The sequence below is a fragment of the Telmatherina bonti genome (genome assembly GCF_933228915.1).
Source record: "Telmatherina bonti genome assembly, chromosome: 9".
Classification (NCBI taxonomy): domain Eukaryota; kingdom Metazoa; phylum Chordata; class Actinopteri; order Atheriniformes; family Telmatherinidae; genus Telmatherina; species Telmatherina bonti.
This window is the reverse complement of record NC_136627.1, coordinates 24,808,445-24,836,173: the sequence shown is the minus strand read 5'-3', so window position 1 is coordinate 24,836,173 and position 27,729 is coordinate 24,808,445. Positions and strand designations below refer to the sequence as shown.

General features: G+C 40.0%; 1 protein-coding gene across 1 annotated transcript; it reads right to left on the bottom strand.

Moving 5' to 3' along the window:
• Nucleotides 1-568: 568 nt before the first annotated feature.
• Nucleotides 569-27,729, bottom strand: sh2b2 (SH2B adaptor protein 2). The gene is made up of 9 exons (XM_079246713.1): nt 27,557-27,729; nt 11,446-12,382; nt 5,978-6,079; nt 5,665-5,756; nt 5,202-5,302; nt 4,948-5,112; nt 4,629-4,831; nt 3,972-4,146; nt 569-1,964 (listed from the first exon to the last, which is right to left on the bottom strand). Exons 2-9 carry the CDS (start codon nt 12,349-12,351, stop codon nt 1,630-1,632), a joined length of 2,079 nt encoding a protein of 692 aa, XP_079102839.1. The 5' UTR covers nt 12,352-12,382; nt 27,557-27,729; the 3' UTR covers nt 569-1,629.

The window sequence follows — 27,729 nt, the reverse complement described above, 5'->3', positions numbered from 1 at the left end:
TCCAGCAGTACATGAGTAAACATATTACCTTATGACAGACGTGGCTGGCTATCTTGTTATGCCGTCAGTCTTGGTGATAAACTAAGTTAGCCATCTGTTGGCAGTGGAGCTTCATGTGCTGCACATGTGAGCGGAAAAAACAGCTCTCCGTTTGCAATGAAACTAATAAGTACATCTTACTTGTCCTTCATTGATGATTTTTGTATTCATTGATGGTTTTTTTTATTCGTTAATGTGATATTTTGTACATTTTGGCAAGAATACACACAGTAACAAATGTTGTTTTTTTTTTTTGTGAAAATATGATTTTGTTTTAGGCAACAGAAAACAAAAATAAAAGCTCAACACAGACTTTGTATAAAAGTAAAACAATAAGTTGAAATCTTTTTATTCAAGCATGGCCACCAAGTTATCTTTTTTTTTAAAAACTGTACTGTTCCACTTCATACCCAAAAGCTCACCTTCAGGCCAAATAAAACAGTGTACAATATCACCACCTTTCAAAAAATATGGCCCAAGTCCCTCCGATAAATGCTGGATTTGGTATCATAATAATAATGTCTCGAAGGCGTTACCTCAAAGTAATCTCTATTAACAGCATATCTAATCTACATGTTAATAATATGATCTGCATGAACACAGAACCATCACCAGACGGAGGGACCCAGAAAGCCATGTCTTAAAAACACTACTGTAGCACACACATCATTTAAAAATATTTGGACTCTAATACACCACCACACATTCGAAGTAATGACAACATGGGAGCCATCTTATCCTGTTCATACAAACAGATTTTAAACTTATTTGCAATACAATATATGACCATCAACAAAACTTCCAGGACCATTTCAGTATGTGGAGATATGCGTGTCCAGTATGTTTAAAGTAAAAATTGACTGTAGGGTAATCACCTGCTTTTAATTTTTTATACTTTTGAGATGCTGGTGTCAGCATCATTGTTGCTATAGACACCAGTCCAAGTCCAAGGTCACTGACAGGCTCTAAGGCCTTACGCTGTACATGTTTAAGAAAAACATCTCCAAGCTAACACTAACACATGTGATTGCTGCACTGATGTTAGTGTAAAGGAAAAACCCAGAACAGGATTTTGTAGGAAAAACCCACAGGGACAGTGAGGATATCCGGGACAGATTCAATGCAGCTTTAAAAACATTACAAGAGGTTCTGAGGAACTCTAAAGGAAGGGACCGTTTCTTCAGGGTCATTTCAAACTCTCAGTCCTCTGGCAGAGTGATGACACAGGCTTTGCTCCCAGGGAACTGTGGATAAAACTGAGCAGGAAACGGTCAGAAGAGGTGAATTAAAGCCATATGATTGCAATAGATGACTTCCTCTTGCTTTCGTTGTCTACAGTTAGACTCACTATTGTACTTTGCAAGTCTTAAACTCTCTTTTTGTACCTGCAACCTTCTGAGTCTCAGTCTACGTTCATCCATGACACTTGGTTTAAAACAGCCACAGAGGTTTTAGGGATTTTTTTTAGCATGGACAAACAAAAAGATTTGTGATCCAGGGATTTGGACCAATTTACTCATGCGCAGAGTACCCTATGTCACTCCAAATAACCTGTCAGAAAGTAAATATCTCAACCCTGCTCTGGTTTGTTTAGTAGAAAGAGTACTGGTTTTCCACAGCTCGGGCCCTGCGAGTCCCATCTGCATCATGGTAATCCTCAGATGTACCACTAGAGGCCTCTAGCAGGCGTTCAGAGCTGTTGCTTCGGCTTTGTAACCCTCCTCCTACGCCCCCTCCAGTACCTGGGTCACTTCGGGAGAGGGAAGGAAGGGCAGTAGGTGAAGAAGAGGTGCTTGATGAAAGTGGGGCATCAGATGGTGATCCTACAGGCGCTGTGATTCCAGGGGGTTGAAGAGCTGGCAGGGCTGAATCTGTCCTGCAGCCTGCATCTCTGGAAGGAATGAGGACTGGAGGCACGGTCACATCTGCAGCAATTCATGGAAAGAAGAAAGACATCATCTTTTTAAAGAGGATTCATTGATGAAATGGATTAAATGGATAAAGCTTGGAGAGTTGCAAAGCTTCCATAGAACAGCATGTAAACACAAACCGTGTGGCCCTTCTTTATTATCCTTTCTCTTGGTGGGCAATAACACTGACAGCACTGGGGCCAAGGACAACCCTGACCAGTTTATCAATAAAGCCTTTTACACCCTGAATGAAGCCCTTACTCTATGTGAATGCGAGTGAGTGCATAAATGGGTGTAGATCCAGCATTTGGGAAAACAGAGGGCCTCTTTGTGGCCACCAGGGTGGGATGGAGTGGGAGTTTCGGCCTGCATGCAAAACTCTATAAAAAAAAAACCTATAATCGCTCCCTCACTTTCTTGCACAGGGGAGCATTTATGCCATGCCAGGAGAGAGTGGGACCAGAGTAGGAATAGTATACAGAACAACGCAAGGTCAGAGAGTTTTAACTCCGAGTCCACATTGAACCATTAACTTCAAAATTCTACTATCTAACAAAAAAACATTTGGAAAAAAAGTTAGGAAGTGACTGCTGAACTGACACATTTCTTTCATTAAAACCACCTATAAATTGTTTGGATCTCTGTAAGTGATAAGCTTGACCACCCATCGAGGCTTCTTTTAAAACCAGCAGCTGATTGAGGACAGCTATAACCAGGCTGTACTAAATCTACTGAACTACTGAATAAGTTGCCCATTTAAAGAATACATATCACATGTGTATCATTCTTGCAATTCTACCCATAAAGCACATCTCTATCATGCACACAGTAGCAACGAGGCACAGGACTGGAGGTGGACAGTGGACTGGATGAGCTGTGGGTGAAACCAGCAACATTTGCGGTGACTATTTTGTATGAAAATGATCTTTCATTAAATTATGGATCTCTATTCATTTATTTGGAAATTACATCCCTGACAATTGTAGGGGAAAAATCTTAAGTGCTAGAAACAACATCAACAAAAGGTCTATTTTATTTAACTACCATTGTGAGACTTTTCTCAAAGTAGACATTTAAAATGTCATAGTAGGAAAAGCAAATATTTTGTAAATAACCTCCAAGAAGAAAGCAAAGTATTTAGTTTTTTGCAAGTCCGGTGTACACTCCCTTACCATCACATCTTACTGGAGCTTGAATGAAACAAAGACATATTTGTTGGATTATGTTACAACCGTGTCTCTACCGCTTGAACAGGTCACATTGTGTGCTGTGAAAAAAAAGTTTATTCCAAGGTGCTGAGACGGCGGCAGATGACTAAAACCCAGCTGTTGTCGGTGTTTAAATTTATAGCTCCAGCATGTGCTTCTTCCTGAGACAAATGTCACCTTGTTCACAGGCTGTAATCACCTTGCTTAAATGCTTGCAACAGCCTCGTTCAGAATCGTGATGACTTCCCATCCTGGTAACGCTGACTTTTGTGACTCAGTTCAGCTTATTCAGCAACGTGAGAAAATTTCTAACTATTGAAAATATCCAAAAACTCTTTAGGTTATGCAAACACATATTTATTTAAATATTAGCATAAATATAGAGTGTATCCTTTTAATACATCGTCTTCTTCATAAAATACAATTTTTAAAAAAATCATTGTATTTTTAATTTATTTAAAGTGTATACTTTCACGCACTTTTCTATTTACTTTGTTTGGTGATGCTTTGTGCCATTTTGTCACTATTTTTTTTGTTTAGTTATGTTACAGTCAGATTGTTGACAATAATATGTTGAATATATTTCACTTCACTGAAATTAAATTGTATGAGTTTTCCAGCATATCATGTATTCAACCTCTCTTTAGGATTTGAGAAAACACAACACTGATAAAAAATACTGTTTCTTAACAGTTAAAATATATATCACAGGTTGTCCAGTAAAGGTGTACACTTTGAGAAAAAAAACTTAAAACCAGTTAAATTCAGCATTATATTATGTGTGTGAGCTGCTTTAAGTTAGTGTGTTGAGTACCTGTAGAGGAGCTTCGCTGCACCTGCACATAGGAGCGCAGTGTGATGTCAGCTGAGCCTCCAGATTCAAGAGGGATTGGGTGGGCGTGAAAGTGTCTCAACATGTCTGATACCGTGTGGAACCACAAGTGGTGGACGTGGCACTGCCCGTTCTCATTAACTGACAAACGCAAATGCTGGAGGGAGTAGAAAAAGGAGAAGAGGATAGAGGGCATTAACAAGGTGAAGAAATGGATTTTAATCAATTAAATAAATGAGAGGAAGACAGAATATGGGAAATAAAAGATGAAAGGGAGAGAAAGGCCAGGAAGAGCCGATGAACATCTAGAATCCACAAACCAAGAAAGAGGTCAGAACATTAGGCGTCTTTCTGTGGGAGCTACAGAATGCCACGGCTGACACCAGAGGAAGAGGTGGCAGCTGACACTCCCTCAACACTGCCGGCTGGCAGGATGTGATGTGTAGGGATCTTGTTACATAAGACAACACAGAGCGCTGATGCTGCTGCAGTTTTTCCAGTGACTGAACAACTTAGCTTCCTGTGAGCTAAAGTGGCTGCAGAGCCACGTTTTAAAAGATACATTAAGTAAATATGACAAAAAAGAAACTAATGTATAGTTTTAAATGAAAGCCGATTTGTTATTTGTTATCAGCTCACCTTGGCTTTACCCTGGAAGTTGAAGGTGAGAACGTACTCCCCCGGCCGTGTCTCACTCTGACGAATCACAAAGAGCCCATGGCTCCTTGCTCCACCTGCAAGCACCAGCTGAGCCGCTCTCACACGAGATAACGTACCATGGAACCATGGGTAACCCACCAAACTGGCATCACCGTCTGATTCTTTCCCACCTTCGCCACCACCTGAGCATTGCCACACACATATTCCCATTTTAATTTTCTGCAACTGTAACTGTCTTGTGTTTATTGTCATCTCTGTAAGTCATCCTGACAGTTAAAGCAAATGCATTTGTTTTTACCTGCAGAAGAGTTGGAGCTCTGAGCCTCTGGGGACTGAAGGAAGCGCTCTAAAGGCATGTGGGATGGGTGCTGGGTGAACGGAGGTTCCTTGCAGCGGACTGAGGGGGCACCATAATGCTCTGCTGCTGCTGCAGAACATGACCTCTCTGGAGCGCGATACACACCTAAACATGTTTTTATATATCAACACATGTGTCAGGATAAAGGTATGTAAACAATGTGACGTCCAGTGGAGAGTGGAGTCTTTGCTCACCCTCAGACAGCAGCTCGCAGCTGCAAGAGGCCACCATGGAGCAGTCTTTGGAGGCCTGACCATGAGGACACGACGCCAGCTCAATGTCATCGCCGCTGTCACTATACACAAGCAGGCGGGGTCAGGGTAACCACAAGAGTGTACACACATGCAAACAAATATTACAGTGTCCTAACACGCATGCCTAAGCCCATCCACAAACATGGACACAAATAATCTTTCTGTTTATGTCCTGAGCTGACAAGCATCCTCTAATCCAAGTAAGTGCAGAAGACTCTCAGTGGTAAAATCGCCTATGTTTGTGCTCAAGCAGCCTGTCAAAAAGTCCACTAATTGGATGATTAATGACTGTAGGTTTCCCCTCCTTTCCCCTTCCTATTCACTTTGCCCCCACCTTTCCATTCATCTGTACCTCCCCTCCCTCCATCTCCAGTCAGCAGCAAATATTTATCTGGTGGTTTACCCCGGGTCTATGCAGTCCTGGATGTCAGCAACCCATGAATTTTTCTGCAGCGAGTCGATGGTTTCCAGTATGTACTCCCCTCCGTTTTCCACCTGCAGAACAGCCAAACACTGCAGTCACAACTTGAGCTCTGTTCAGTGGATCTCAGAGTACAGAGAAATGAAAATCCTGTGTTACCTCAGCAAAAACATCGGCGACATCATTTTCCAAGAAGAAGCAGTTTCAAGTTCTGAACTGTTTCTGTGTTTTCCCTTTTTCTTTGTTTTTAGATGATGCAGGTACACTTGTGTAAAAATAGTTGTGCAAAACATACCTTAAGAACAAAGGTGTTGTCCTTGTCAGGCATCTCTAGTGGCATGGTGGTCCTCACTTCCACAATGGCTGACAGAGGGATGCTCACTTTGGGCTTTGAGGACTATAACCAACACAAAAGCAGACATATAAAACTCATTTATTTACTCACTTATTATGTGTCAGTAATAATACAGAAGACAAAATCTACCCATTAGATAGGTTGGAATAATATTTTTACTGAAAAAAGCAACAAAACATTCCAAAGTTTGAGGCAGGAACATCTGGTTAAATTGTTTTGGAAAGGTATAAAAACTAAATTTTCCACTGTACAGATGTGTTTTCCAACAGGTTAGACTTAAAATAAAGATAAACAGAATCTTGCATGGCACTGTGAGTTTATTCAAATTTTTCTCTAATATTTGCCTTTTCAACTCCAGATCCACAAATACCAGAAATGAGAGTAAAATGCAATGTTTGTTATGTTTTTATGTGCTACTTGTGAACAAAATACTGGTTCATAAGATTTGTAAATCACTGTTATGCTTCACTAATAATTCGGACACTTGTGTTACTAGTGTGTATTTAGAATCATAAGACTTGTAAAACTTAATACTAAAAGGGAAATATTGGTTTGATCTGATCATATCTGAGAAAAGACTTTACTTTCAGTGTGTTAAATAATTATGAAATTGTTGGTGGAAAAAGCTCCATCTAGAAAAGCACTCGGAGAGCGCAAACCTCCCCTAAGGCCTTTAAAAAATTCTGGATCCAAACGCTGATCTGAATTACACCAAAATGAAATAATTTCTTCCTTTTTACATTTCCAACAACTTCTGAAAATTTAATGAAAATCTGTCCATAACTTTTTGAGTTATCTTGAACACCAAAACAGATAAACACCAGGTAAAACATAACCTCCTTGGCAGAAGTAAAGATTAGCGGATTCCTGTAATAGAAGGCATCAGACATTAAAATAAATGTGCCACCTGGTACTTGTTGATGTGGTTCTGTTATTTTTAGTTTCTAAACCGTTTCTGCTCTAGAGGACAAATAACCGGTCAATTTTTCTCCAATCTACCGGCACCAAAGTCAGACTCAGCAATTATGAATGGTGCACAGTCAAAGTGCATTCTGTAGGAGGCCAGCACAGCACCTCTGAAAGTAGTAAGTGCATGTTTTTGTACCAAAATGTCCAACATGGGGCTTTAAATTAGTGGTAAACGTTTAGTTACTGAAACGCACCCTTAGCCCTTAAGCTTCTCCTTCACACATGATAATTAAAGGCAAACATGCAGTTAAACGTATTGGTTAGACTTGGGCAGTTACCCTGAATTAAAAGTGAAATAAAAAAAGAAGGGCCGGCTTTAAGAGTAGGGAAGAGTTAACAAAAGACTGCATGATCCACAGAAATCAGCCTACCAATCAGTTTTTGCTCAGTCGCTCATTTCTCGCTGCATCTCAGCGATTATTCCTGCTGACTGACAAATAAACACTAAACAGGAAGAGTTTACAAGAGGGTGAACACAGAGAACAGACTGGCCCCAGTTGTCCCTCTGCAGAGTCGGATCCAGACGATAATCTTAGCAGATTCAATGAGTCTGTTTGGGGCAGTGAGATGTACATGTATGTGTGTGCTCATTTGTTTCTGTGCGTGTCAGGAGAGGCACAGCAAGGAGACTGACTGATAGTCTGGCAGAGGCTTATCAGCTCATCTGTCTGGAGTAACAGTGTCCTCATCTTGATCCGCCTGTGCAGCTGGCTGCCATCCACGCCTACAATTTCTGTCTGTGGATCAGATGTCAAAAACCACTTCCTGTATTAAACCATTTGACCACTTCCTGTACTTCTCTGCTGTTAAGGGAGAACCATCTACCGAAAAGTGCAGTAGCTGCTTATAGACATAGTTAAGTCTGAATTAAAAATAGAAAAGTAACTTCAGCAATGTTATCTGCTCATGTTTAAGTTATGTTGCGTTATTATTGTGAAATTTGTTCATGTTTGCAGTCTTTATATTCTGGGCAGTTACATATCAACTTTCTTGATCAACAAAATAATATATGTCAACTATTCGCTCTTCTCTCTGCTCATGAAGGAAAAGCTCTGTAGCAGCTGATTAATCCACCATATTGACAAGCTTTTGAGCCTATCTGGCTCCTATTTCTTACTGCACACTGTTGAGGTCAGCCACCTCACTTCCTGAGATTGACGGAGGGTTAACCATTGACATTTCAACAAGAACTGAATGGATTTGCACAAAGATCGAATTAACTTTTATCTCTGCATGACACAGAACTCTTAATGTGTTCATGTACATCTAGGTGCAAAAATAATAAACTAAGAGACTATTTCCAATATACTGGATTTTCCACCACATTGGATTTCAATAAAATATTCAAAAAGTTTTTCAGTTCGCTAAAGATTTTCTCCCCCAAATGGCCAATATAACCTTGAAGTCAAATCTTTAAAAAACACTTTCAAAGTTTCAAAGGATTAGTTATTTGTGGCCAACTGAATTTAGCAGCGAAGCTACCAAAAAGGCAGCTAGGTCACGTCAGCAACACTTGAATCAAAACCAAACTAGACAGGTCTGCACACACCACCAACAAGCAAAAATGCAGACTGTTAAATAACTGTTGCTTTGCTGGCAAAACAGATGTTGTACTTGGTAATGGGGGAAACTAAGAGAGAGGACGTTTTATCTAGTCGTGTCAAATACTTCTAGCTTATTTATCCACCGTATTGGATTTTGATGGATATTGAATATTCCTACTCCAAAACCGACACATACTAAAAAAAAATATGTATAGAATTTTAATCAATGTAACTCTGAACAAAAAAGTCAGACACAAAGTTAATATTTTCTAAACTCTTTAAGAGACAAAGACTGATTTAATTCTGAACTGCTACAAGACTAAAAACTTTAACAATAAGATCACAAAAAGCACTGTCAGTCTTCTAGAGCATCGTGTTGAGCACAGTGTATATCATTGTTTTTGCATACATGCATATTTTCTTATTTTTGGTAAAGAAAGTGCAGACTCAGATGACAAGTATTAGCCTGCTGGCTCATGTCATGGGAAATTAGCTTTTACAGTGAATATCAACTGGACTGTGAAAACTGTGGCAGATTAGAAACACTCTCCCTGTTGTGTTACTTCATGTTACTTTGGGTGGTGTGAACTGGAGAATGGGTCATCTCAGGGTCTGCTGCTGTGTCATAATGCAGGCGGTTAGCGTGCTGCAGCGTGCTGTGTTTGCCACACAGCGCGGCTGTCAGATTGACGACCCTGACAGGGACAGAACCAGAGCCAGAAGCTGACAGAATTGAGATTTTATGCTTAGTTTATCTCTCCAACACTATTGACTGTGCACTGTTATTATTTGTAAGATGTGAATAGGATGGTGGTGATAGAATCATCCAGACCGCAGAGCAGGCCTGCCGAGTTCTGTGTTTAATTAACCTGTCATCAAGGCCATAGACTCCGAAGTCTTTCCTAATCTCAGCCTTGTCCGTGGCTGACAATAATTTTCCCATGAGTGGATTTAACACAATGTAACTGATAAAAACGCTGAGACAATTATTAAATTGAACTTGTTCCACTTATTGCTCCTACTGACTCGGCAAAGAATGAATGACTCACAGAACTATTTTAGTTACTATTTTCCATTTGTCACATCAGCCAGTATACCAGATATGAGGAAGTAATCAATATGTACATGAAATAGAAACTCACAGGTCCGCTTGCTTTATAGAAATCAATGAAACAGCTTCCTCTCTTTTCCTATAAACTGGTTTTCTTAAGCAGTTTCCTCTAGACCCCTTCTCACGCCTGCCTCCCACCTGTCCTCACCCCACTCGCACTCTTTGTAGCCTTATCCACATTCCCACCAGCCATGATCAAAGGACAGTGGCAGATTTACACACACTCAGCTGCACAGCCTCATGGTCTACTTAAGGTCAGATGCAATGATCTGGAAATCCCATATAGACAAACGTGAAAGGTACATGCATGCCCAAAAGAGTGTGGTCTGACCTGCATTTGGTTACTCAGTGTCAGAATAAATGGCGCACAGGCATGGTTTTAAGCTGGGGTCTAGAAAAGTCTGCAACAAATGATTATTTTCATGACTGAGTTTTGTCTCTTTTAGTAAAATGTATACATTTGAAATTACATAAAGCTGGAGTTGGTAATCTTTCACAGATAATTTTTTTTTTACTCTGGGTGAAGTGGTTCCTTGTCCTGATGGTGGTCTGTAAATTTTGTAATCATAAACAATACAAACTATAGTTAGACCCCTCAGTTTACTGTAAATCTGTAAAAACGTGCACGCCCAATTATTTTATTTCTTATATTTCTAAGTTTCTTCTCCTTGCTCCCCTCCTTCCCCTGCCGCAGCGCATACCTGATTCCACACCCTGCATATAAATAGCGTTTTAGAATGAAAATACAAAGTAGTGAAGAAGAAACTTGGAAGGCAAATATGGCTGAGAAACTGCAGGAAGGATTTCCCAACCTGGCTCGGTTTATTTACGTCCACCCGCGAAACAGCCAAGAAAGAGAACATCGTTGGTGGAATAAGCTGCGAACTAGAAAAACACTCGGAGAGCGCAAACCTCCGCTAAGGTCTTTAAAAGGTTCCGGGATCCAAACGGCGATCCGGATCGCCACCTAAATTAAATCACTTCTTTCTTTTCACATTTCCAACAACTTCTGAAAATTTAATTAAAAACTATCCATAACCTTTTGAGTCACGTTGAACACAAACAGGTAAACACTAGTAAAAACACAACCTCTTTGGCGGAGGTAAGAAAAAGCCTTGGATGACCCAAGGAGCAAAACCAGAGTGGGAGGAGCCAAGATAGGGTGCTATTTTCACATCTTGCTGGCTCCCCAACATTACCTACCCCAGCTGGAAAATGGAAGTGCATAACAATTTGTACAACTTTAAATAAGGCAAAATTAAAATGGTTACACAACTGACTCACAGATCCAACAAAAGAGATGCTTTTGCTTTAATTGCTGAAACGCTATGGTTGGTTCTGATGATAAGAAATCAACATGCACACAGCATAGTTTGTTGTGAATGGGCTGCATATTGGTTGAACTACAGTATATAGACCACCAATGGGCACATGAGCATCACATCTGGACCCCGAATCAATAAAAGAAGATGGCCTGTGGATGGTTGGAGCCTGTCTGGTCAAATAGAAGAGAAAAACATGGCATGAGGGAAGAAGGGAATCCGTTAGGGGAAATGAAGCTTTGGGCAGTGCTGTGCTGGGAAACACTCTTGTTCTTATTGTTACAGAACAAGTGCATCCCCATATGATTCTCTAATGGAAATGTCTTACTTTAGCAAGTGGTTGCAGCTCCTAAAAGCAATCACAAACTCACAAACAACTGAGTGACTAGAAAATAGTGCTCAATAAATTAATAGATTACCACCCTGATCTATTTATATAAATTGGTTTAAATGTTTGTATACCTTGGGGGGGACATAGAACTCCAGTAAGAACTTCTCCCCTCCTTCCTCTCTCTTTGTCTTCCTCAGGAGCAGGCGGCACTTCTGCCACTGTGCAGCACCCATACAGTTTGTGTCATCGGCAACCATGTATCTCAGCGCTCCCTCCCTCTGGATCTCCAGGAGCTCTGCCTTGTGGCCCTGGGAAGCCCTGGGAAGCCGCAGCTTTTGAGACCACTTCTCTCCCCCTGCAGCCTCCCCTCCTCCTCCCCCATTTGCTTTCCTGGTCCCAGAGGGTGTGTCAGGCTCAGGGGAAGCACGTCTGTGCCACATCTCTTTGACCCCGTCCACCACACACAGGCTCATGTTCCTCAGGGAAAAGCCTTTTTTGAAGCGAGCCTTTGGGTGACTGACTGAAACGTCCTCTGAGCTGCGAGACTGTCCCAGAGCAGAAACTTTGTGGGTCATTTGGGGGCCTCGGGAGGTGGTGGTGCAACTGCCCCCTCCTTCTATCCCGCCCCCACCACTGTCCATGCTGTCCAGAGATTCACTTGAAGCCCCAGCGTCCTTCCGCCTCTGGTAGAGATCGTGACCGTAGGACAGCGGGCAACCCTGGATTCCAAGGAAGGGAACAATACTGTATTTGGGTGCTGCGTTGGAGCCCTCCTCCCCTGGTGACGATGCTTGGTTCTCTTTTGCCTGGGTCAGCACAGCAGAGAAGCACTCCAGGAAGTGGTGGGCAAAGTGCTGTGAGAAGTTGGCATCAGCGCCGGGTGAGTCGTAGCATGGGTTCTCTGACAGAAAACGCTGGAACTTGTCAGCGAAGTCTGCAGCAGAGGCTCGAGCATGGAGCTCACAGAACTCTCGCCAGTCTGGAAGTGGGCACGAGGAAGAGAGCTCCGGGCTACCAGGCACTACCGCTCCGTTCATCACTGGGCCATGCCAACCCACCGAGGAGAGGCTGTAGAGGAAAAGAGAAGCACAGCGTTAGTGTGAATGCAGCAGAATACAATAGATGCAGTAGTGTGTATTTGTGTAGCTCTTGGCTTTATATCGCACACAGAACAGCTGTGGAACAGCCTGCATGTGTGATGGTGTAAAAATGAAATACGCGTGAATGAAACAGACTGTAAACCAGCTTGTGTGTGTCACTAATACATTTAGATCTTAATATGAAAATAAAATATTTGCTTCTTTTCTGTCATGTTTATTAATGAAATATGTAACTTAAAAAGATAAAGCTTCCTTTTTGTTGCATTTTAACGTTTAAAATCCCTCTATATTGTGAACTTTCCATTTCCAGCATGAAACTGTAACAGGATCTCAGACAACATTTTAAAAAGAGTGAAGTTGTGAAACAACGATATACATGAAATATCATCTATACATGAAAAATATGACTGGACACCCTGAATTATTAAAACATTTTCTTATTACATCCATTTAAGCCAGTTAAATCTTTCATTTATTAAGTTAATTATTTCTCTCAATATAATACTCTAAAAAATATTTATAATACTATAAAAAATAGGGCTAATCTTCAACTATTAGCTATTAGCCTATTAGCCTATTTCTCAAATGATCATTCACTCATTCATTTTCAGTCCGATGAAGGGTTGCAGGGAAGCTGGAGCCTATCCCAGCAGTCTTTGGGGGAAAGGCAGGGTACAACCTGGACAGGTCACCAGTCCATCACAGGGCTTCTTATAAAGTTTTCTTGAATCTACTGAAACCAAATTTTTAGGCATTGGACAGCTGAATATTCACTACTTTACAATATCAAGTGTGTCATGATTCAGGTTTGTGACTCCCTGAACAAAAAGCTCAAACAACATGCTATTTCATTGACGGGAATTTCTTTAATGTGATGAATCAATTCAAGAAAAAAAGCAGCATGGGCTGTCCATTTCAGATCAGATTAAAAACAAGTTAAATGTGATGACAAATCAGATGGAAATGATCCGAAAACCTTCGTCTACATAGTGTGATCAATTCTGACATGCCCACAGACTTAATTATCTGCTTATCTGCTGAGTCACAGCAGGTTAACAACATGAATGCAACAGATAAATGTTTGCATGGCTTCTCTTTATATCGCTGCAATATCACAATTGTGTTTCTCTAATTATTTTTAATTACTGTAAGAATACAATCCCTTCTCTGTTTTTTGGCATATGTATTTGTATAATACAACTTCCTCTGTGTTAGGTCCCTGCCCGGCCAAGACACATAACAGAACTACTAAGACCTAACACAGTCATAATAATAGCATAGAGAATAATAGTCATGATAATAAAACTCTGTAAGGAGCAACAGCCAATGAAAGCATCGATGAATAGTACCAAACTGTGAGGCAAATGTTGGCATGATTAGTGCTGCAAATCATACAGATAAATAGATGTCATGTAAGTGGGCAAGCTGGGCAAAACACACTGTGGGATGGCCAACTCTCCCTAAGATGTTCAGCTATCTTACCTATTCATTAACAAAGTAATAATTAATAATTCAAACAAACAATGCACTCTTTAACTAAACCTTGCAAACACTGGCGCCGCAGACTTTCCTGCACGCAGCTGTATATTTAAAGGCATAAGTGTGGGCTGTCTGTTCACAAAGGATTAGCCCAAAATAAAGCCCAGTCTCAACTGGAATCAAGCCTGACACACATGTCCAACTACAAACTAATCACTTTTTTTCCTTCTCTTGCAGAAACAACAAAAATCTTGATCAGTGAGAGAATATAATGAAGAAAATACGCAGGAGTTAAGCCAGCTCTTTGAATTTTTTTTTTTTTCCTTTTCTGGTGTCAAAATTTCAGAGGAATACTGTGATGGTTAGAGACACTCAGTGAGGAAGGAAAGGGTGGGATTGCAAACAGAATAAAAGAAACAAAGGAAGCAAAGGAAATATTTTTCTTATCTGCATGGACGTGCCCAGAGAATCATAAGTTCAAACACTGTGGAAAATTTATTTTTCTTCCTCTCAATAAAAGCAATGCTTGAAAGTTTGTGAACACTGAGTTTCCTGTATTTCTATATAAATACAGAGCACACACAAGATCATCCGATTTTTACAAAAAGCTATACAAGATGATGAAAGACAGCTAATTTAAAACATTAACTTATTCATTTATTTGATTTTGATATTAATATAGAGTAAATGTGACGTAAGCAAGGATTAATAAGGGTCTCAGAAAGGAATGGTTGATGTTTCTCAAGGTTATAACATCACATAAAGATGTTGATTCATTGTCATCAATCCATATTCACAGAGATAGTGTGCAAAATGAACTGACTGAACTGCAAGTATCTTCAGGCACGATCAACAAACAATGATCATTAAACAAGCAGTGTGATAATCTGTGGTCTTACCATCACAATGATAATTTATCAGCAAAATCAACATCTTTCATACTGTATAATGTGAATGTCCATTCAGGAGTAGTGGCATCATGGTTTGGACCTACTGTGCAGCTTCTAGGTCAATAAAAGTAATATTGACACAAAAATCCAGTATATGTTTTAAGTCAAAGCCATGTATTTGACTTGAAATGTTGTGGAAGAACCAGATTAATATGAGGAAAACAACCGAGGTAAAAAATGTTCAAAGGTTCATCAAGCTTGAACTGGCAATCTGGTAATTCTAGCAAATACCATGTGTGTTTGGATACAGAGCAAGAAAAACAACAACAACAAAAATGTGACAACGGGATCGTGTGATCAGCCTTTCTGAGTTTGGGTTTATATTGCCTCGGAGTCTCCATACAGGGAAATAGGTGAATGGGCTGCTACTGTTGATTGGATAAGGATTAAAAATAAAGAACAATGACAGAAGACATCCAGAAATGATCAAGTGACGGCATGTCAAAATAATAAAACATGACATAATGTAGTGTTATCTTGCTTCTATGTTACAAACAGGCTTGTCTAGGAATACATAAGATTGAGAAACAGGTGTGAACTTGGAAATAGCTGATTTCCTAGTTCCACCTAAGTATCAAATAAGCGGTTAATGGATCCTAAATGAAGCGCTTTTAGTTTCTGAAACGCATAGCTTCATGTTCCTAGAATGTGAAAAGAATTAAATGAGCTACACTGTGTTGTTTCTGGTTCCTGCAATGTGTAGACTGTAGCTGAGAATCCAACCAATAGTCCCTAAATAAGACAATTGGACGTGACAGGGCTGGGACTCAAATGCACGAAACAGATCCAGTGAGTAACAAAACAAGGTTTATTTAACCAGAGATGGTAGCGATCCAAAAACTATGGCTTGAACAAACAACGAGCTGGCAATAAGACAGAAACACAGGGGAGAATATATGCAGGTACGAATGAGGTGAAAACACAATCGGGTGTGAACAATCATGGAAGGAAGGGCAGACACAGACAAGACTGGGCGGGGCAAGCGGACCTGAAACAGAGACAAGGGTAAGTGATCAAAGAAAAACCATAGTAAGCATAAGATATTAACCATAAAACAAAATAAACACTGAACAAACAGGAATCATGACACTGCTTTCATAATCCGCTAACACAATCCCATTCTGATTCACACAGACGGGGACATAATTAGTAGAAAATGGCACTGAGTTGGGATAAAAATAGCAGCCCTTTTTACTCATTCATAAACCCATCACTTCATTCATTAAAACATCTATGCATCTATTCATTTCAAACCACACAGGATTTGTAAACTAAACTGCTAATCACTAAGTGTTGTTGTAATAATTAGCCAACCCTGTGTTAGTAAATGTGCATTTGTCTGCGTCTCTGTGCTGCTGTTGCTGGCAAGGAAGTCAATACCCATTCAGCTATTTAAAAACCTGCACTCGGCCAACTTTCCACCCATTCAGCAGAAAAACAACAACACACAATGAGGTGCATTTCCAAATCTCCTGCCCTTCCGCAAAGATGAGGATGTGCTTCGCTCAAGGATATTGAACTGCACCCCACACACACTCACATAAACACACATATTCAGTCATCCAGTCAGCATGAAACTCAAGCCGTGAGACTCTTCAGGGAAGTGGACAACATTATAGTTTTTTAAGGCTCAGCAAAATATTAAAAAGGAACACCAGGATGTATTTTTGAAATGGTGAGAATGAAGGTAGAAATGAGTTGAACATTAATGTTGCTGACAAAAAAAAAAAAAAAAAAAGCAAAGGGGTATATGTCATACTGTGGTGGAAAGTATTTTCTAACATACTGCAAAGATGGCTATTCTAAGGCTTTGAGTAGATGCACCTTTTTTTTACAGCGAGGGAGCAGATTTGGTCACTGCGTGAGAAGGTAAACATATAATCAAGGACAAAGTCATTAAAATCAAAGTCATTAAATTACCTTTAAAAACCCTAGATATCCTTGACAGTGGCCCAGCAAGCACAACAGCAGGTCATCTGTAATAGACATGGGTATTTCCTGCTATTTCTGCTGCAAAGAAAAAAATATGAAACCAACTGTGAGACAACAACCTTCCTCATAACAACCCCTGAAGAATGCAGCATCAAAAACACCTGCTAACCTTTGACTTGACTACTGATATTAAAATTAAAATTTACACACATATCTATCTACAACCGGATTCCAAAAAAGTTGGGACACTTTAGAAATTGTGAATAAAAACTGAATGCAATGATGTGGAGGTGCCAACTTCTAATATTTTATTCAGAATACAACATAAATCACAGGTCAATAGTTTAAACTGAGAAATTGTATGATATTAAGGAAAAATATGCTCATTCAAAATTTCATGGTGTCAACAAATCCCCAAAAAGTTGGGACAAGGCCATTTTCACCACTGTGTTACACCCCCCCCCCCCCCCCCCCCCCCCCCCCCTTCTTCTTACAACACTCAACAGACGTCTGGGCATTGAGGAGACCAGCTTCTCAAGTGTAGACATAGGAATGTTCTCCCATTCTTGTCTAATACAGGCCTCTAAGTGTTCAATCGTCTTGGGTCTTCTTTGTCTGACCTTCCTCTTAATGATGCGCCAAATGTTTTCTATAGGTGAAAGATCTGGACTGTTGGCTGGCCAGGTCAGTACCCGAATCCTTCTCCCACGCAGCCATGATGTTGTGATTGATGCAGAATGTGGTCTGGCATTATCTTGTTGAAAAATGCAGGGTCTTCCATGAAAGAGATGACATTTGGATGGGAGCATATGTTGCTCTAGAACCTGAATATATTTTTCTGCATTGATGGTGCCTTTCCAGATGTGCAAGCTGCCCATGCCACACGCATTCATGCAACCCCATACCATCAGAGATGCAGGCTTCTGAACAGAGCGTTGATAGCAACTTGGGTTATCACTGTCCTCTTTGGTCCTGATGACCTGGCGCCCCAGATTTCCAAAAAGAACCTCAAAACGTGATTCGTCTGACCACAGAACAGTCTTCCATTTTGCCACACTCCATTTTAAATGACTCCTGGCCCAGTGTAAACGTCTTCGCTTGTGGATCTTTGTTAGAAATGGCTTCTTCTTTGCAGAATAGAGTTTCAGCTGGCAACGGCGGATGGCACGGTGGATTGTGTTCACTGACAATGGTTTCTGGAAGTACTCCTGAGCCCATGCTGTGATTTCCTTCACAGTAGCACTCCTGTTTTTGATGCAGTGTCGTTTAAGGGCCCGGAGATCACGGGCATTCAGTATGATTCTCCGGCCTTGACCTTTACGCACAGAGATTTTTCCAGATTCTCTGAATCTTCTGGTGATATTATTCACAGTTGATGATGACAACGGCAAACTCTTTGCAATTTTTCGCTGGGTAACACCTCTCTGATACTGTTCCACTATCTTTTTACGCAACATTGTGGGAGTTGGTGATCCTCTACCCATCTTGGCTTCTGAGGGACACTGCCAATCTGAGAAGCACTTTTTATACCCAATCATATTGCCAATTGACCTGATAAGTGCTGATTGGTCTTCCAGGTGTTTGCTGTATGCTCAAATGACTTTTTCCAGCCTCTAATAGGTTCTTGCCCCAACTTTTTTGGGATTTGTTGACACCATGAAATTTTGAATGAGCATATTTTTCCTTAATATCATACAATTTCTCAGTTTAAACTATTGACCTGTGATTTATGTTGTATTCTGAATAAAATATTAGAAGTTGGCACCTCCACATCATTGCATTCAGTTTTTATTCACAATTTCTAAAGTGTCTATGTTCTAATCGATTCTTACAGCTCCACAGAGTTACTAACTTCGTCTGCCTGCTGTTTAATGCAGGCAGCTATGCAAGGCTGTGGTAAAATTAGTAAATAAATAATTCTTTTCATTTTGACAAATTGTTATCTAGTTTTTTCCTTATATTTTAAGTATTTTTGTTGTTGTTATAGTAGTACTTTTAGTTAAAGATTCGGTCAACTTTTTCTATCAGTAAAGTGGGGGCAAGTTTTTGCTCCACAGGCCAGCTGCTAAAACAATCAGTGAGTGTGTGGAGGTGGAAGAGACAAGCGGAGCACATTGAAAAGGAGACATGCTGCAGGACAAGGGGAGCAGAGCACCATGTAGATTCTCACATTGCCACGACTCCCCTCAGACTTCTTTTCAGCTCTGATGGGCTGGAAACCAAGAGGAAAAAAAAACACAGAGGAAAGAGAGTCATGGGAAATCTGAAAGTGTTCACACCATCCTTCAGGCCTCAAAAGCCTTTTTCCTTCCTGTATCTCTTGCCTATCTGTTGTAAAAATCTACCACTACTGCCCCCCTCCCTCCTCCTGCTGGTTCCTCACCCAGGGGAGCAGGGCAGATATCTCTGTCAGATGTTTGGGAGTTCTGTTTGTAACAGTAAACTGACTGGGGAGGAAAGAGACATTACCGTGCAGGAAGAAGCAATCATCTACAACCTGCAAAACGCATTGTACAAGATCCTTTCACTGCATGTACCTTGCAGAGTCCTCACAGTACTGAACTGTTCAGAGAATGGAATTACATATGCATCATGAATACTGCTGTGTTGAAGGTAGTAATATAGATGTGAGGAGATGATACTGTAGCAACGCATAACAGATGCACATAGATTTGTATTTTTAAAGCTCTGTGCTCTCTCAGAGATAAACACCATGACGAGACTCCTATACTACATGCTGCGAGCAGCCTCGTGCCTGCAGCACACCTTCTGTGATTGGCTGATGAGGATGATTGGTGATGTTGTGTTCCCGCCCCAGGGAGTTTGGGCCTAGCTATGTTTTCTAAGATTAGCCTGCTCCACAGCACAGCTACTAGGCGTACACTCAGTACAGTAAAGCGATGCACATACACAACGTCCTGAACACTGTGTGAAGCTATTCATCATATTTTCTTCAACAAGAAGGCTGCCGGTGCAGAACAACACTTAGTGCAGATGTCATGGTAAAAAGTACCTTACGTATGTTGATTCTCAGTGCAAAACAGCTTGGCAATTAAGACTTACAAACAGTCCCCTGGTTTCTACTCATTTTCCTTTGAGAATACACTAAATGTGATGATGTAAAGATCCAACTTTTACCTCTGCTCTCACTATGTTTAGCAACATGCTACATGATGACTGTTTGCCTGATGCAACTTGCTACATGATGATGTACACATTTCAAACTGTTGATTTGGTTGTTTTTAAAGAGGATGAAAGGTGGAACATAGCACTAGTCTCCTGCCTCAAGTCAGATACTGTAGTATCAAAACCCACTGACATGACATTTTCCACTGTCCATTCACTTCTCTACTGCACCCTCACCTGTGAATGGTTAGGTTTAAGATTATTACTGTTCCTCAAAAACAAACAGTCAACATCTGGATTTGACTAACCAAATAGGTTAGAGCACTCCCATTGCATGGATTATGCTTCAGGTAGCAGCAAGTCATATAACCCTATGGACAGAAGAAATGAGGATGAAATGATGTACCCATCATGCCCAGTTCCTACTATACAAGCCTGGAGCCGTAGTGGTATGATTTATGGTTAATGCAGTTGGTCAGGTCATGGTTCAGCAACAATATGTGTTGATTACCTACTTGAATATACTGACTGACAAGGTCATTCCATCTACCCTGATAGCACAGCTATATTCCAAGATGGCGAGGCCAGGATTCATTCGGCTCAAACTGTGAAAGAGTGGGTAAGATAGCGTGAAACTCCATTTTCCCCCCATGAATTGGTCACAACAGAGTCCAGACCTAAAACCCATAGAAAATCTTTGAGAGAGGTTTTTCACAGTAGTTGGTCTCTTCTATAGTCGATACAAGATATTGGTGAACAATGATGCAACACTAGATGGAATTAAATCCTGCGAAATTACAGAAGCGTATCAAAACAATGCCACAGTAAAAGCGTGCCGTAATCAAAGCTAAAGGCAGTCTAACAAAATAGTGTGTGTGATTTTTGTTAAATGGGGAGTGTACATGGTAAGGTTTAGATGCAACAGAATACATGGTGAAGTTAAGGATTTCATGCCTTAATATTCACAGATGACTGGCACTGTAACATACACTTCCTTCCACAAATGTATATGCATCCCCACTTGGCGACTTTTAACCCTGAACTGTGGCACCACTGGCACTGTAGAAAGTACAACTTATTTATTGTGACTCAATGTTCAACCAAAACTAGCATAATTGTAAAACATGTCAAATAGAGCTGAAACCGGGGTCAAGAGATTAACTGGTAAAGGTCAGAAAAATGTTTTTTAAAATCTATTATTACTACAGAGATTAAAGGGAGGTCTCTGTACAGTCAAAGACTCCCACCATTACACTCTTTTGATGATGTCATTGGGTTTATTTGGCCAGCAAACTAGGATCTTCTGTTTTTACACATGCAAAGTCTATCCGGGCTTATTTCATCAAGTCTTTTGAGGTGGTTGAAATTTGATCAGTTTATAGACCTGATATATGTCTCAATTCGGATGCTGTAAACTTTCACACAGAACTGCAACGAGTCCTTTGGACAAGCTGCAATGCTACACAAAATGACAACGTCCAATCTAGAGCCAGGAATGCTTTGAAGTTTAGCACAGAGAACAACAGCAATATCTATTGATGATCCTAAAAGTTACTAATACTTGTATTGTTACCAAAGCAACCTATGCAGATAGGTTATTGATATCTAATAACACAAACCTGATGTGATTTCAAATTACGTCTTTCCAACAACTCTGATATGAGAAACAAATCTGATTCCAACTTGAACAAACCCTTCCTTGTATTAATTATTTGCTTTACTTTGTTTTTAAATGTGGGAAGTTGGACTCACAGTTTGACTAAACAAGCACTCTAAATACATCATTATGAGCTTTAAAGACTCCCTCCCTTCAAAGAACATTTTGAGCTGTTTGTTTATATGATAGAAGACATATAATCAGCAAAATCAGGAGTCAACATCGTGGCTGAGCTTTTCACCTTGAAACTGCAACATTCCAACAACATTTTCGTATAAACACATTCAATGATTCAGGATTTCCTACGGTGCCTTTGACTTAATGCTATTCAGCGCTACTTTGACATGATTCCTGAGGGTCCTGAAGTGAAGCATCCTGGTTAGAAATCTTGTCTGACTTTCACCAGTGCCAACAATGTCATCCTGTCACATAACATTAAAGCAACTTCGCAGGACCAAGGCGGTTGCAGTCAAGGCAGGTCAGGCTACATTAGCAGAGAATAACCTCTGTAATAACAAAGCCCTGCTTTGACTGGTTGGATGTTTTAAAGAGAAGAATGCCTTGGAAAAATAGTTCTTCAATCTTCAGATCTCTTATTCTCCAAATCAATCTGAATTTATTTTCTGGCCACTTGATTTTTTTTTAAGGAACGCAAGTATTGTTTCCAACATGAAAGTCTTCCATTTTCTTTACTTTCATTTGAAATAAAACAATTCATTTGAAGGCATTATTTTTCATTTTGTAATTTACATTCTACTCACATTCTTTGTAAAGAAACAAAGAAAAGAAAAGCGTGTTCTGAAAATGTTCCCCTTGCTGGTGTTCCTTCAACATGTAAATAAAATAAAATGTACTATAACCAGACTAACTTTAATTTATAAAAGTAAGCCAAGTGATTGAATATGCAATCACGACCAATCACAATATAGTGATCAGTCAGTATTTGTAGATATGTGGTAAGTTTAATCAATGTAAATTAGCTAATGCTAGCTATATCAAATTACTTAACAATGACTACTTTGATATCGTATCAATCAAATGAGCAATTGATTATCCAAAAAAACAAAGACAGGTAATGAAAATAACTGCATCCAGAAAGAGTAACACAATAACGGCTTATGTGCACGATAATCTAAATAACTTATTGTTTAGTTTTTACTCTGTGTTGGTGTTATTTATCTGCAATATAGTTTTTCATTGAGGATGTCCAAATCAAGGTTTTTAGTTTGATTCAAGTCACATTAGAAAATGAAATCATACCAATTATTGTATTCTTCTACTGCACTTTGCTGCAAATAGACTATAAGTACTGTAATTCTTCATCACTTAAATATGAGACCTTGTCTTTTTGTCATTATCTTTCTCTAGCTTGGTAATATTGGTAAACTGCAGCTGTTTTAATCATTCAAAAGAAATGCCGGCTATGTTGTATACTATTAATATGGCAATGGCAGCCTGTTTTGGTGTTCCAGTTAGCGAGGTCCTAATCAACACATTCCTGCTGGTGTAAAACACACATTGGGGGTCAATGTGAGATGAGTTATACAGATACAGATCAGTCAAAAGGGTCTTGACTTCAACTCAAAACAATACTTGAGCTCAGGTTTGGCTGTTGCTATGATTTATTACACAAAAACAGATGTATGTTGTGAACCTGTGTATTCTAACTTTTTTGTAATTAGAGGATAGATATGATCTGTTTTTTTGAATGACAAACCCACGCTGTTTAGTACAAGTAGAGTTATGTTTCTTACATTTCTCATGTAAAACTTGAGCTTGAGTATTAATTACACTGCATCACAGTAGTCAGATAGCATACTTTCCCTTTTAATATGCAATCCATTCATTTGTAAAGTAAAAATGAGTAAAACTGAAACTGAGGTTGACTGCGTCACCAATATAGGAAACAGAGATGTAAATGGAATGAACAGGATGTATTTTAAGTTTTATTCTTGAGTTGGGGAAGGGTGGAAATAGAAATAAAAACTCAAGAGGGAAGCTACGTTGACAAAAACGTTCTCACCTAAGGAGTCAGAATGCAAACATCCAAGTGTGTGTGTGTTGTGAAGTTAGAGAGAGAAACAGAGACAGGAACTATGAAAATCAGCTTTAACACTGGATAAAAAGATGTGATGATTGATAGGGGAAAAAAGCAAGGTAGACAGACACGAGATAAAGCTCCCCGGAAGGAGAGATTGCAGATAGAGAGGTATGATGAGGGAGGGGGATCAGACGTGGTCGCAAGAGAAAGAGCAGAGAAAGGGGTCAGCGGTGATAGACTCCCACCTTGACCTACTTTTAGATCTACTGGCTTAAGAGCAGCCAGTTAGTAACCTTTAACCCAGGCACTGATAACCTTGTGTCTCCTGAATGAGCCTGAATGTTGTCTGGGACGTTTCTCTATCAGTGCCAACATGACACAGGACCACTAGAGACAGGAGGAATGATGGCACACAGGCAGATATTAGTAAAGCTGTTAAGCTCTAATTCAGACGCTTAACCACCAGCTGCATACAGGCAGTGTGTGTGTGTGTGTGTGTGTGTGTGTGTGTGTGTGTGTGTGTGTGTGTGTGTGTGTGTGTGTGTGTGTGTGTGTGTGTGTGTGCACAATACGTGACGGCAGACAGATTTAACCTGTGATAAGAATGCAGACATGATAACAAGATGGAGAATTCCTGAGCACCAAATCAGTAAAGTCCTCACCAAATTACCTGTGCGGGGTTTCCAACCACATCTAATGATATAGATAGCAGAGACTCATCACACTTTAGCGTGTCCTCGACAGGCAGACTGTCCTCTCTGAGGCTTTCCCTCATGCTTCCTCTGGCAAACAACGACAATGTCAATGTTGAGCGAGCTCAGGCATCCATATGGCAGCAGCCGATAAAGGACGCCACGCGTGGGAGCTGCACATTGCACCACTGACTTCCATTTCCTGTCTCTCACACACTGGGTCTAACTAATTCCACAGATGACCACGGGCCTCTTACAGAGGCATGCACAGAAGAAAAAAAATACTGAACAACCTTTGTGGAACGTTTATGTGTGTTATGTTTTTAATTTGCTTTCAGTAATAAGACACCTCACATCACAGATCCCCAACACATGGAGATTCATGTACTGGATAAAAAAAACACTGGAAAAGTTAAGTAATGCAAAGAAGAAGTGGCTGGAGGGATCTGTCGGAATTGATCAGGAAAATTGGCAGTAATGGCTCATTAATGAGGCTGGTTACAAAAAGAGCACATTAGAGAAGCAGAGTCTTTCAAAAGTAAGACACAGATTATTTTATAAATAGTGGAATAATCTTAAAATAATGTTTCCAAATTGGATTTAGAGAATCCAGAGGCATCTCCAAATGTAAAGGGACATGACTGAAAACTATTATTGGATGCCTGTGATCTTTTAGCCCCAAGACAATTACTGAAATAATTTTACAAACTTAATGTAATTTCCACAATTAATGGTGTGTTAACATGGTCTATGTGCCATCCACAAATCCACAAAGTTCTGTCATACAAAGAAAAATTTATATAAAGAGGCCAGCAGGATCCAAAAATGTCCTCTCTGGCATAGCAAATATAATAAAGTGGAAAAAAAATCCTGTGGTTAGTGGAATCACAATTTAAGAAAAAAAATCACTGTCATGCCATTAACTGAGGAGATAAGGAGATAAAAAAATGACTTGCTATTTATGATCAAGTAAAAAGCCAGCATATCTGATGGTACGAGGTTACATTAGTACCTTTAAAACTGAAAATATACACATCTGGAAAACTCCTATCATTGCTGTGAGGTGTATTCAGGTTTTAGAGGAATATGTGCTGCCATACATAGAACCTTTTTCAGGGAAGGACTTGCATATTTCAGCAAGACAATGCAAAATTGCATCCTGCATCCAATCCAGACCTTTCGGCAACAGAAAATACAAAAGACAATAAAGACCCAGGAATGTTGTGTCGAGTCCCTTTTCAGACAAAATGGAACAACACCCCTCTCTCAAAGGTTCAACAACTTGTCTCAGCAGTTTCTAGCTGTTTAAGGACTGCTGTTAGAAGAAGAAGAGGTAAATATGGTGTTCAATCTTTTTTTAAATGAGCTGTTGCTGCCAAATTAATGATCAGCTAATATTTTTTCACAATATAGTAAAATGTTCCACTTTTAACCACTGATGTGTTTTCTATGTTCTATTGTGTAATTTATGTTTTTAGATTTGCTAATTACTGTATTCACCATCATTTTTGGCATTGCTGTGGTAAACTAAGAATAAAACTAAAAATAAAAAGCTATCTAACATAGCTGATCCGATCAGAACAAACTGGAAACATAATATGGGCTTTATGACATAGCAAACCAAATTAGAAACAAAGCAACAAGCCTGGAAAAAATACAAAATAAAAATATTAACAATAAAAAATGCATCAGGTCTAGTTGCAGCTTATAGTTTCAGAAGTTTGTGTAGTTGCTGCACAACATATTAATAGCTGCCAACACAAAAGCTTTATAGTCTCTATTTTTGTACCCAGATCTCTGAACATCTCAGAGCATCTGGTTGGTTGACCTTGGTGCTCTAAGAGGGGATGATGATGCAAGAGTTTTTCTATATAAGTCAATCCATTTCATACATATATAAATAATACACACATTATGTGGTTCTTTATTCATCCGCTGCTGGATGTGCAGACTAACATGAGTGGTACCAGACAGATCAAAGTATTGTAAAACTGTGGTTTTCAAAACATCCAAAGGACAGTCATGGTGTTAAATGTATTAAAGTCAAAGAACTCCAAATTTGGCATATTACTATAAAGCTGACGGATTACTTTGTTTGGCTGAATCTTTGTAAAATGTTACCATGAAGGGATGCTGTGTCACAATAAAGTAACTACAACAATATTTCAATATACATACTTAGTTTAGCCTGAACAGCTCCATATGTTAGGTACATAATTTTACTTCACAACACAATCACAACTTAATATTTGACCTGCAATAAATCCTAACTGCGGTTATTTAAAGACTTATAACATGCTGTTTGTATTGTACTGAATATGCAAGCTGAGTATAAGATGGCACAAAAGCTAGGTCATATCTGGGAAGCTTAACTTTTAGTGAAATAATTTTTGTATCACTGTTATCTGTCTTTTCAATCAGACTCACAAACTTCATATCAGATATCTAAGGTTGTCCATAAAAAGATGCATGAGAGAAAGTCTATAGCAGGCCTATAATAGGCCTACTGCAGGCCCAGAGAGCCATTTAAAGCAAACAGTGGCTCGTTGTGGAGGCTGCGTACTGGACTTCATGAATGGGAATCAGCACCCTCTTGCTCAATGGCTGGCAGATCTGGATTCAGAATACTGGCGATGAATGGGAGCCTGCGCGCGCGCTCTTGTGTGTGTGTGTGTGTGTGTGTGTGTGTGTGTGTGTGTGTGTGTGTGTGTGTGTGTGTGTGTGTGTGTGTGTGTGTGTGTGTGTGTGTGTGTGAGTGGAGTCACGAATCGGTACATTAATTCTAGATCATCTTGAGAGGGCCTTTACATCACATCAGATCCCATCAGGCCCCCAAAACGTCCAATGAATGACCACACTTTCATCCCTCAAGTCTCTTAAATGGATCATGGTAGAAGCCTCTTTCCACATCGCGACCCCCACCCTCTAAATGTGGAGAACCTCATCTGGACGCTCTTCGTTTCTTTACACCAAATGCGATGATCAAACCACCGCACTTGCTCTCTACCATCACAAACCGAATTACAACTAAGAGGATGACCGTGAGAAAGAAGCGGGTTTAACACATCAGCCTCCACTCCGCCTCGTCAACCCCTGCTGGTCTGTTATTGTTTTCCTTATAAATCACGATACGATGCTTTCCTCCTCGCAACATGAGCACAAGAAAAACGCTTCTTATCACCATCGCCAGGATGCTCCAGACGCATCTGACTGAATATCAGAAAAAGAAAACGCAGCAGCGGCTGCAGCAACCGGCAGCACTCACCTCAACACAAGACTGGTTTCATCATGATTCTCAGACGATCCTGGTTCTGCTGTGAGGATGCTCACGTTTCAAAACCGATCATGGCTGGTTTCTCCCCGCCTGGTTCAGCTGCTGGTCTTCTGTCCGGTTTACAGGAGCTCACAGCCGGTCAGATATCCCTCCATCTCTGCTCG

What these genes read in the sequence shown, in the direction of transcription:
- sh2b2 (XM_079246713.1), bottom strand. Translation starts at nt 12,351, where the DNA reads ATGAACGGAGCGGTAGTGCCTGGTAGCCCGGAGCTCTCTTCCTCGTGC. An exon ending in ACAACACCTTTGTTCTTAAG is followed by an intron (nt 5,757 to 5,977) that starts GTATGTTTTGCA and finishes GCTGTTCTGCAG; the next exon opens with GTGGAAAACGGAGGGGAGTA. An exon ending in GAGCTCCAACTCTTCTGCAG is followed by an intron (nt 4,832 to 4,947) that starts GTAAAAACAAAT and finishes GGCAATGCTCAG; the next exon opens with GTGGTGGCGAAGGTGGGAAA.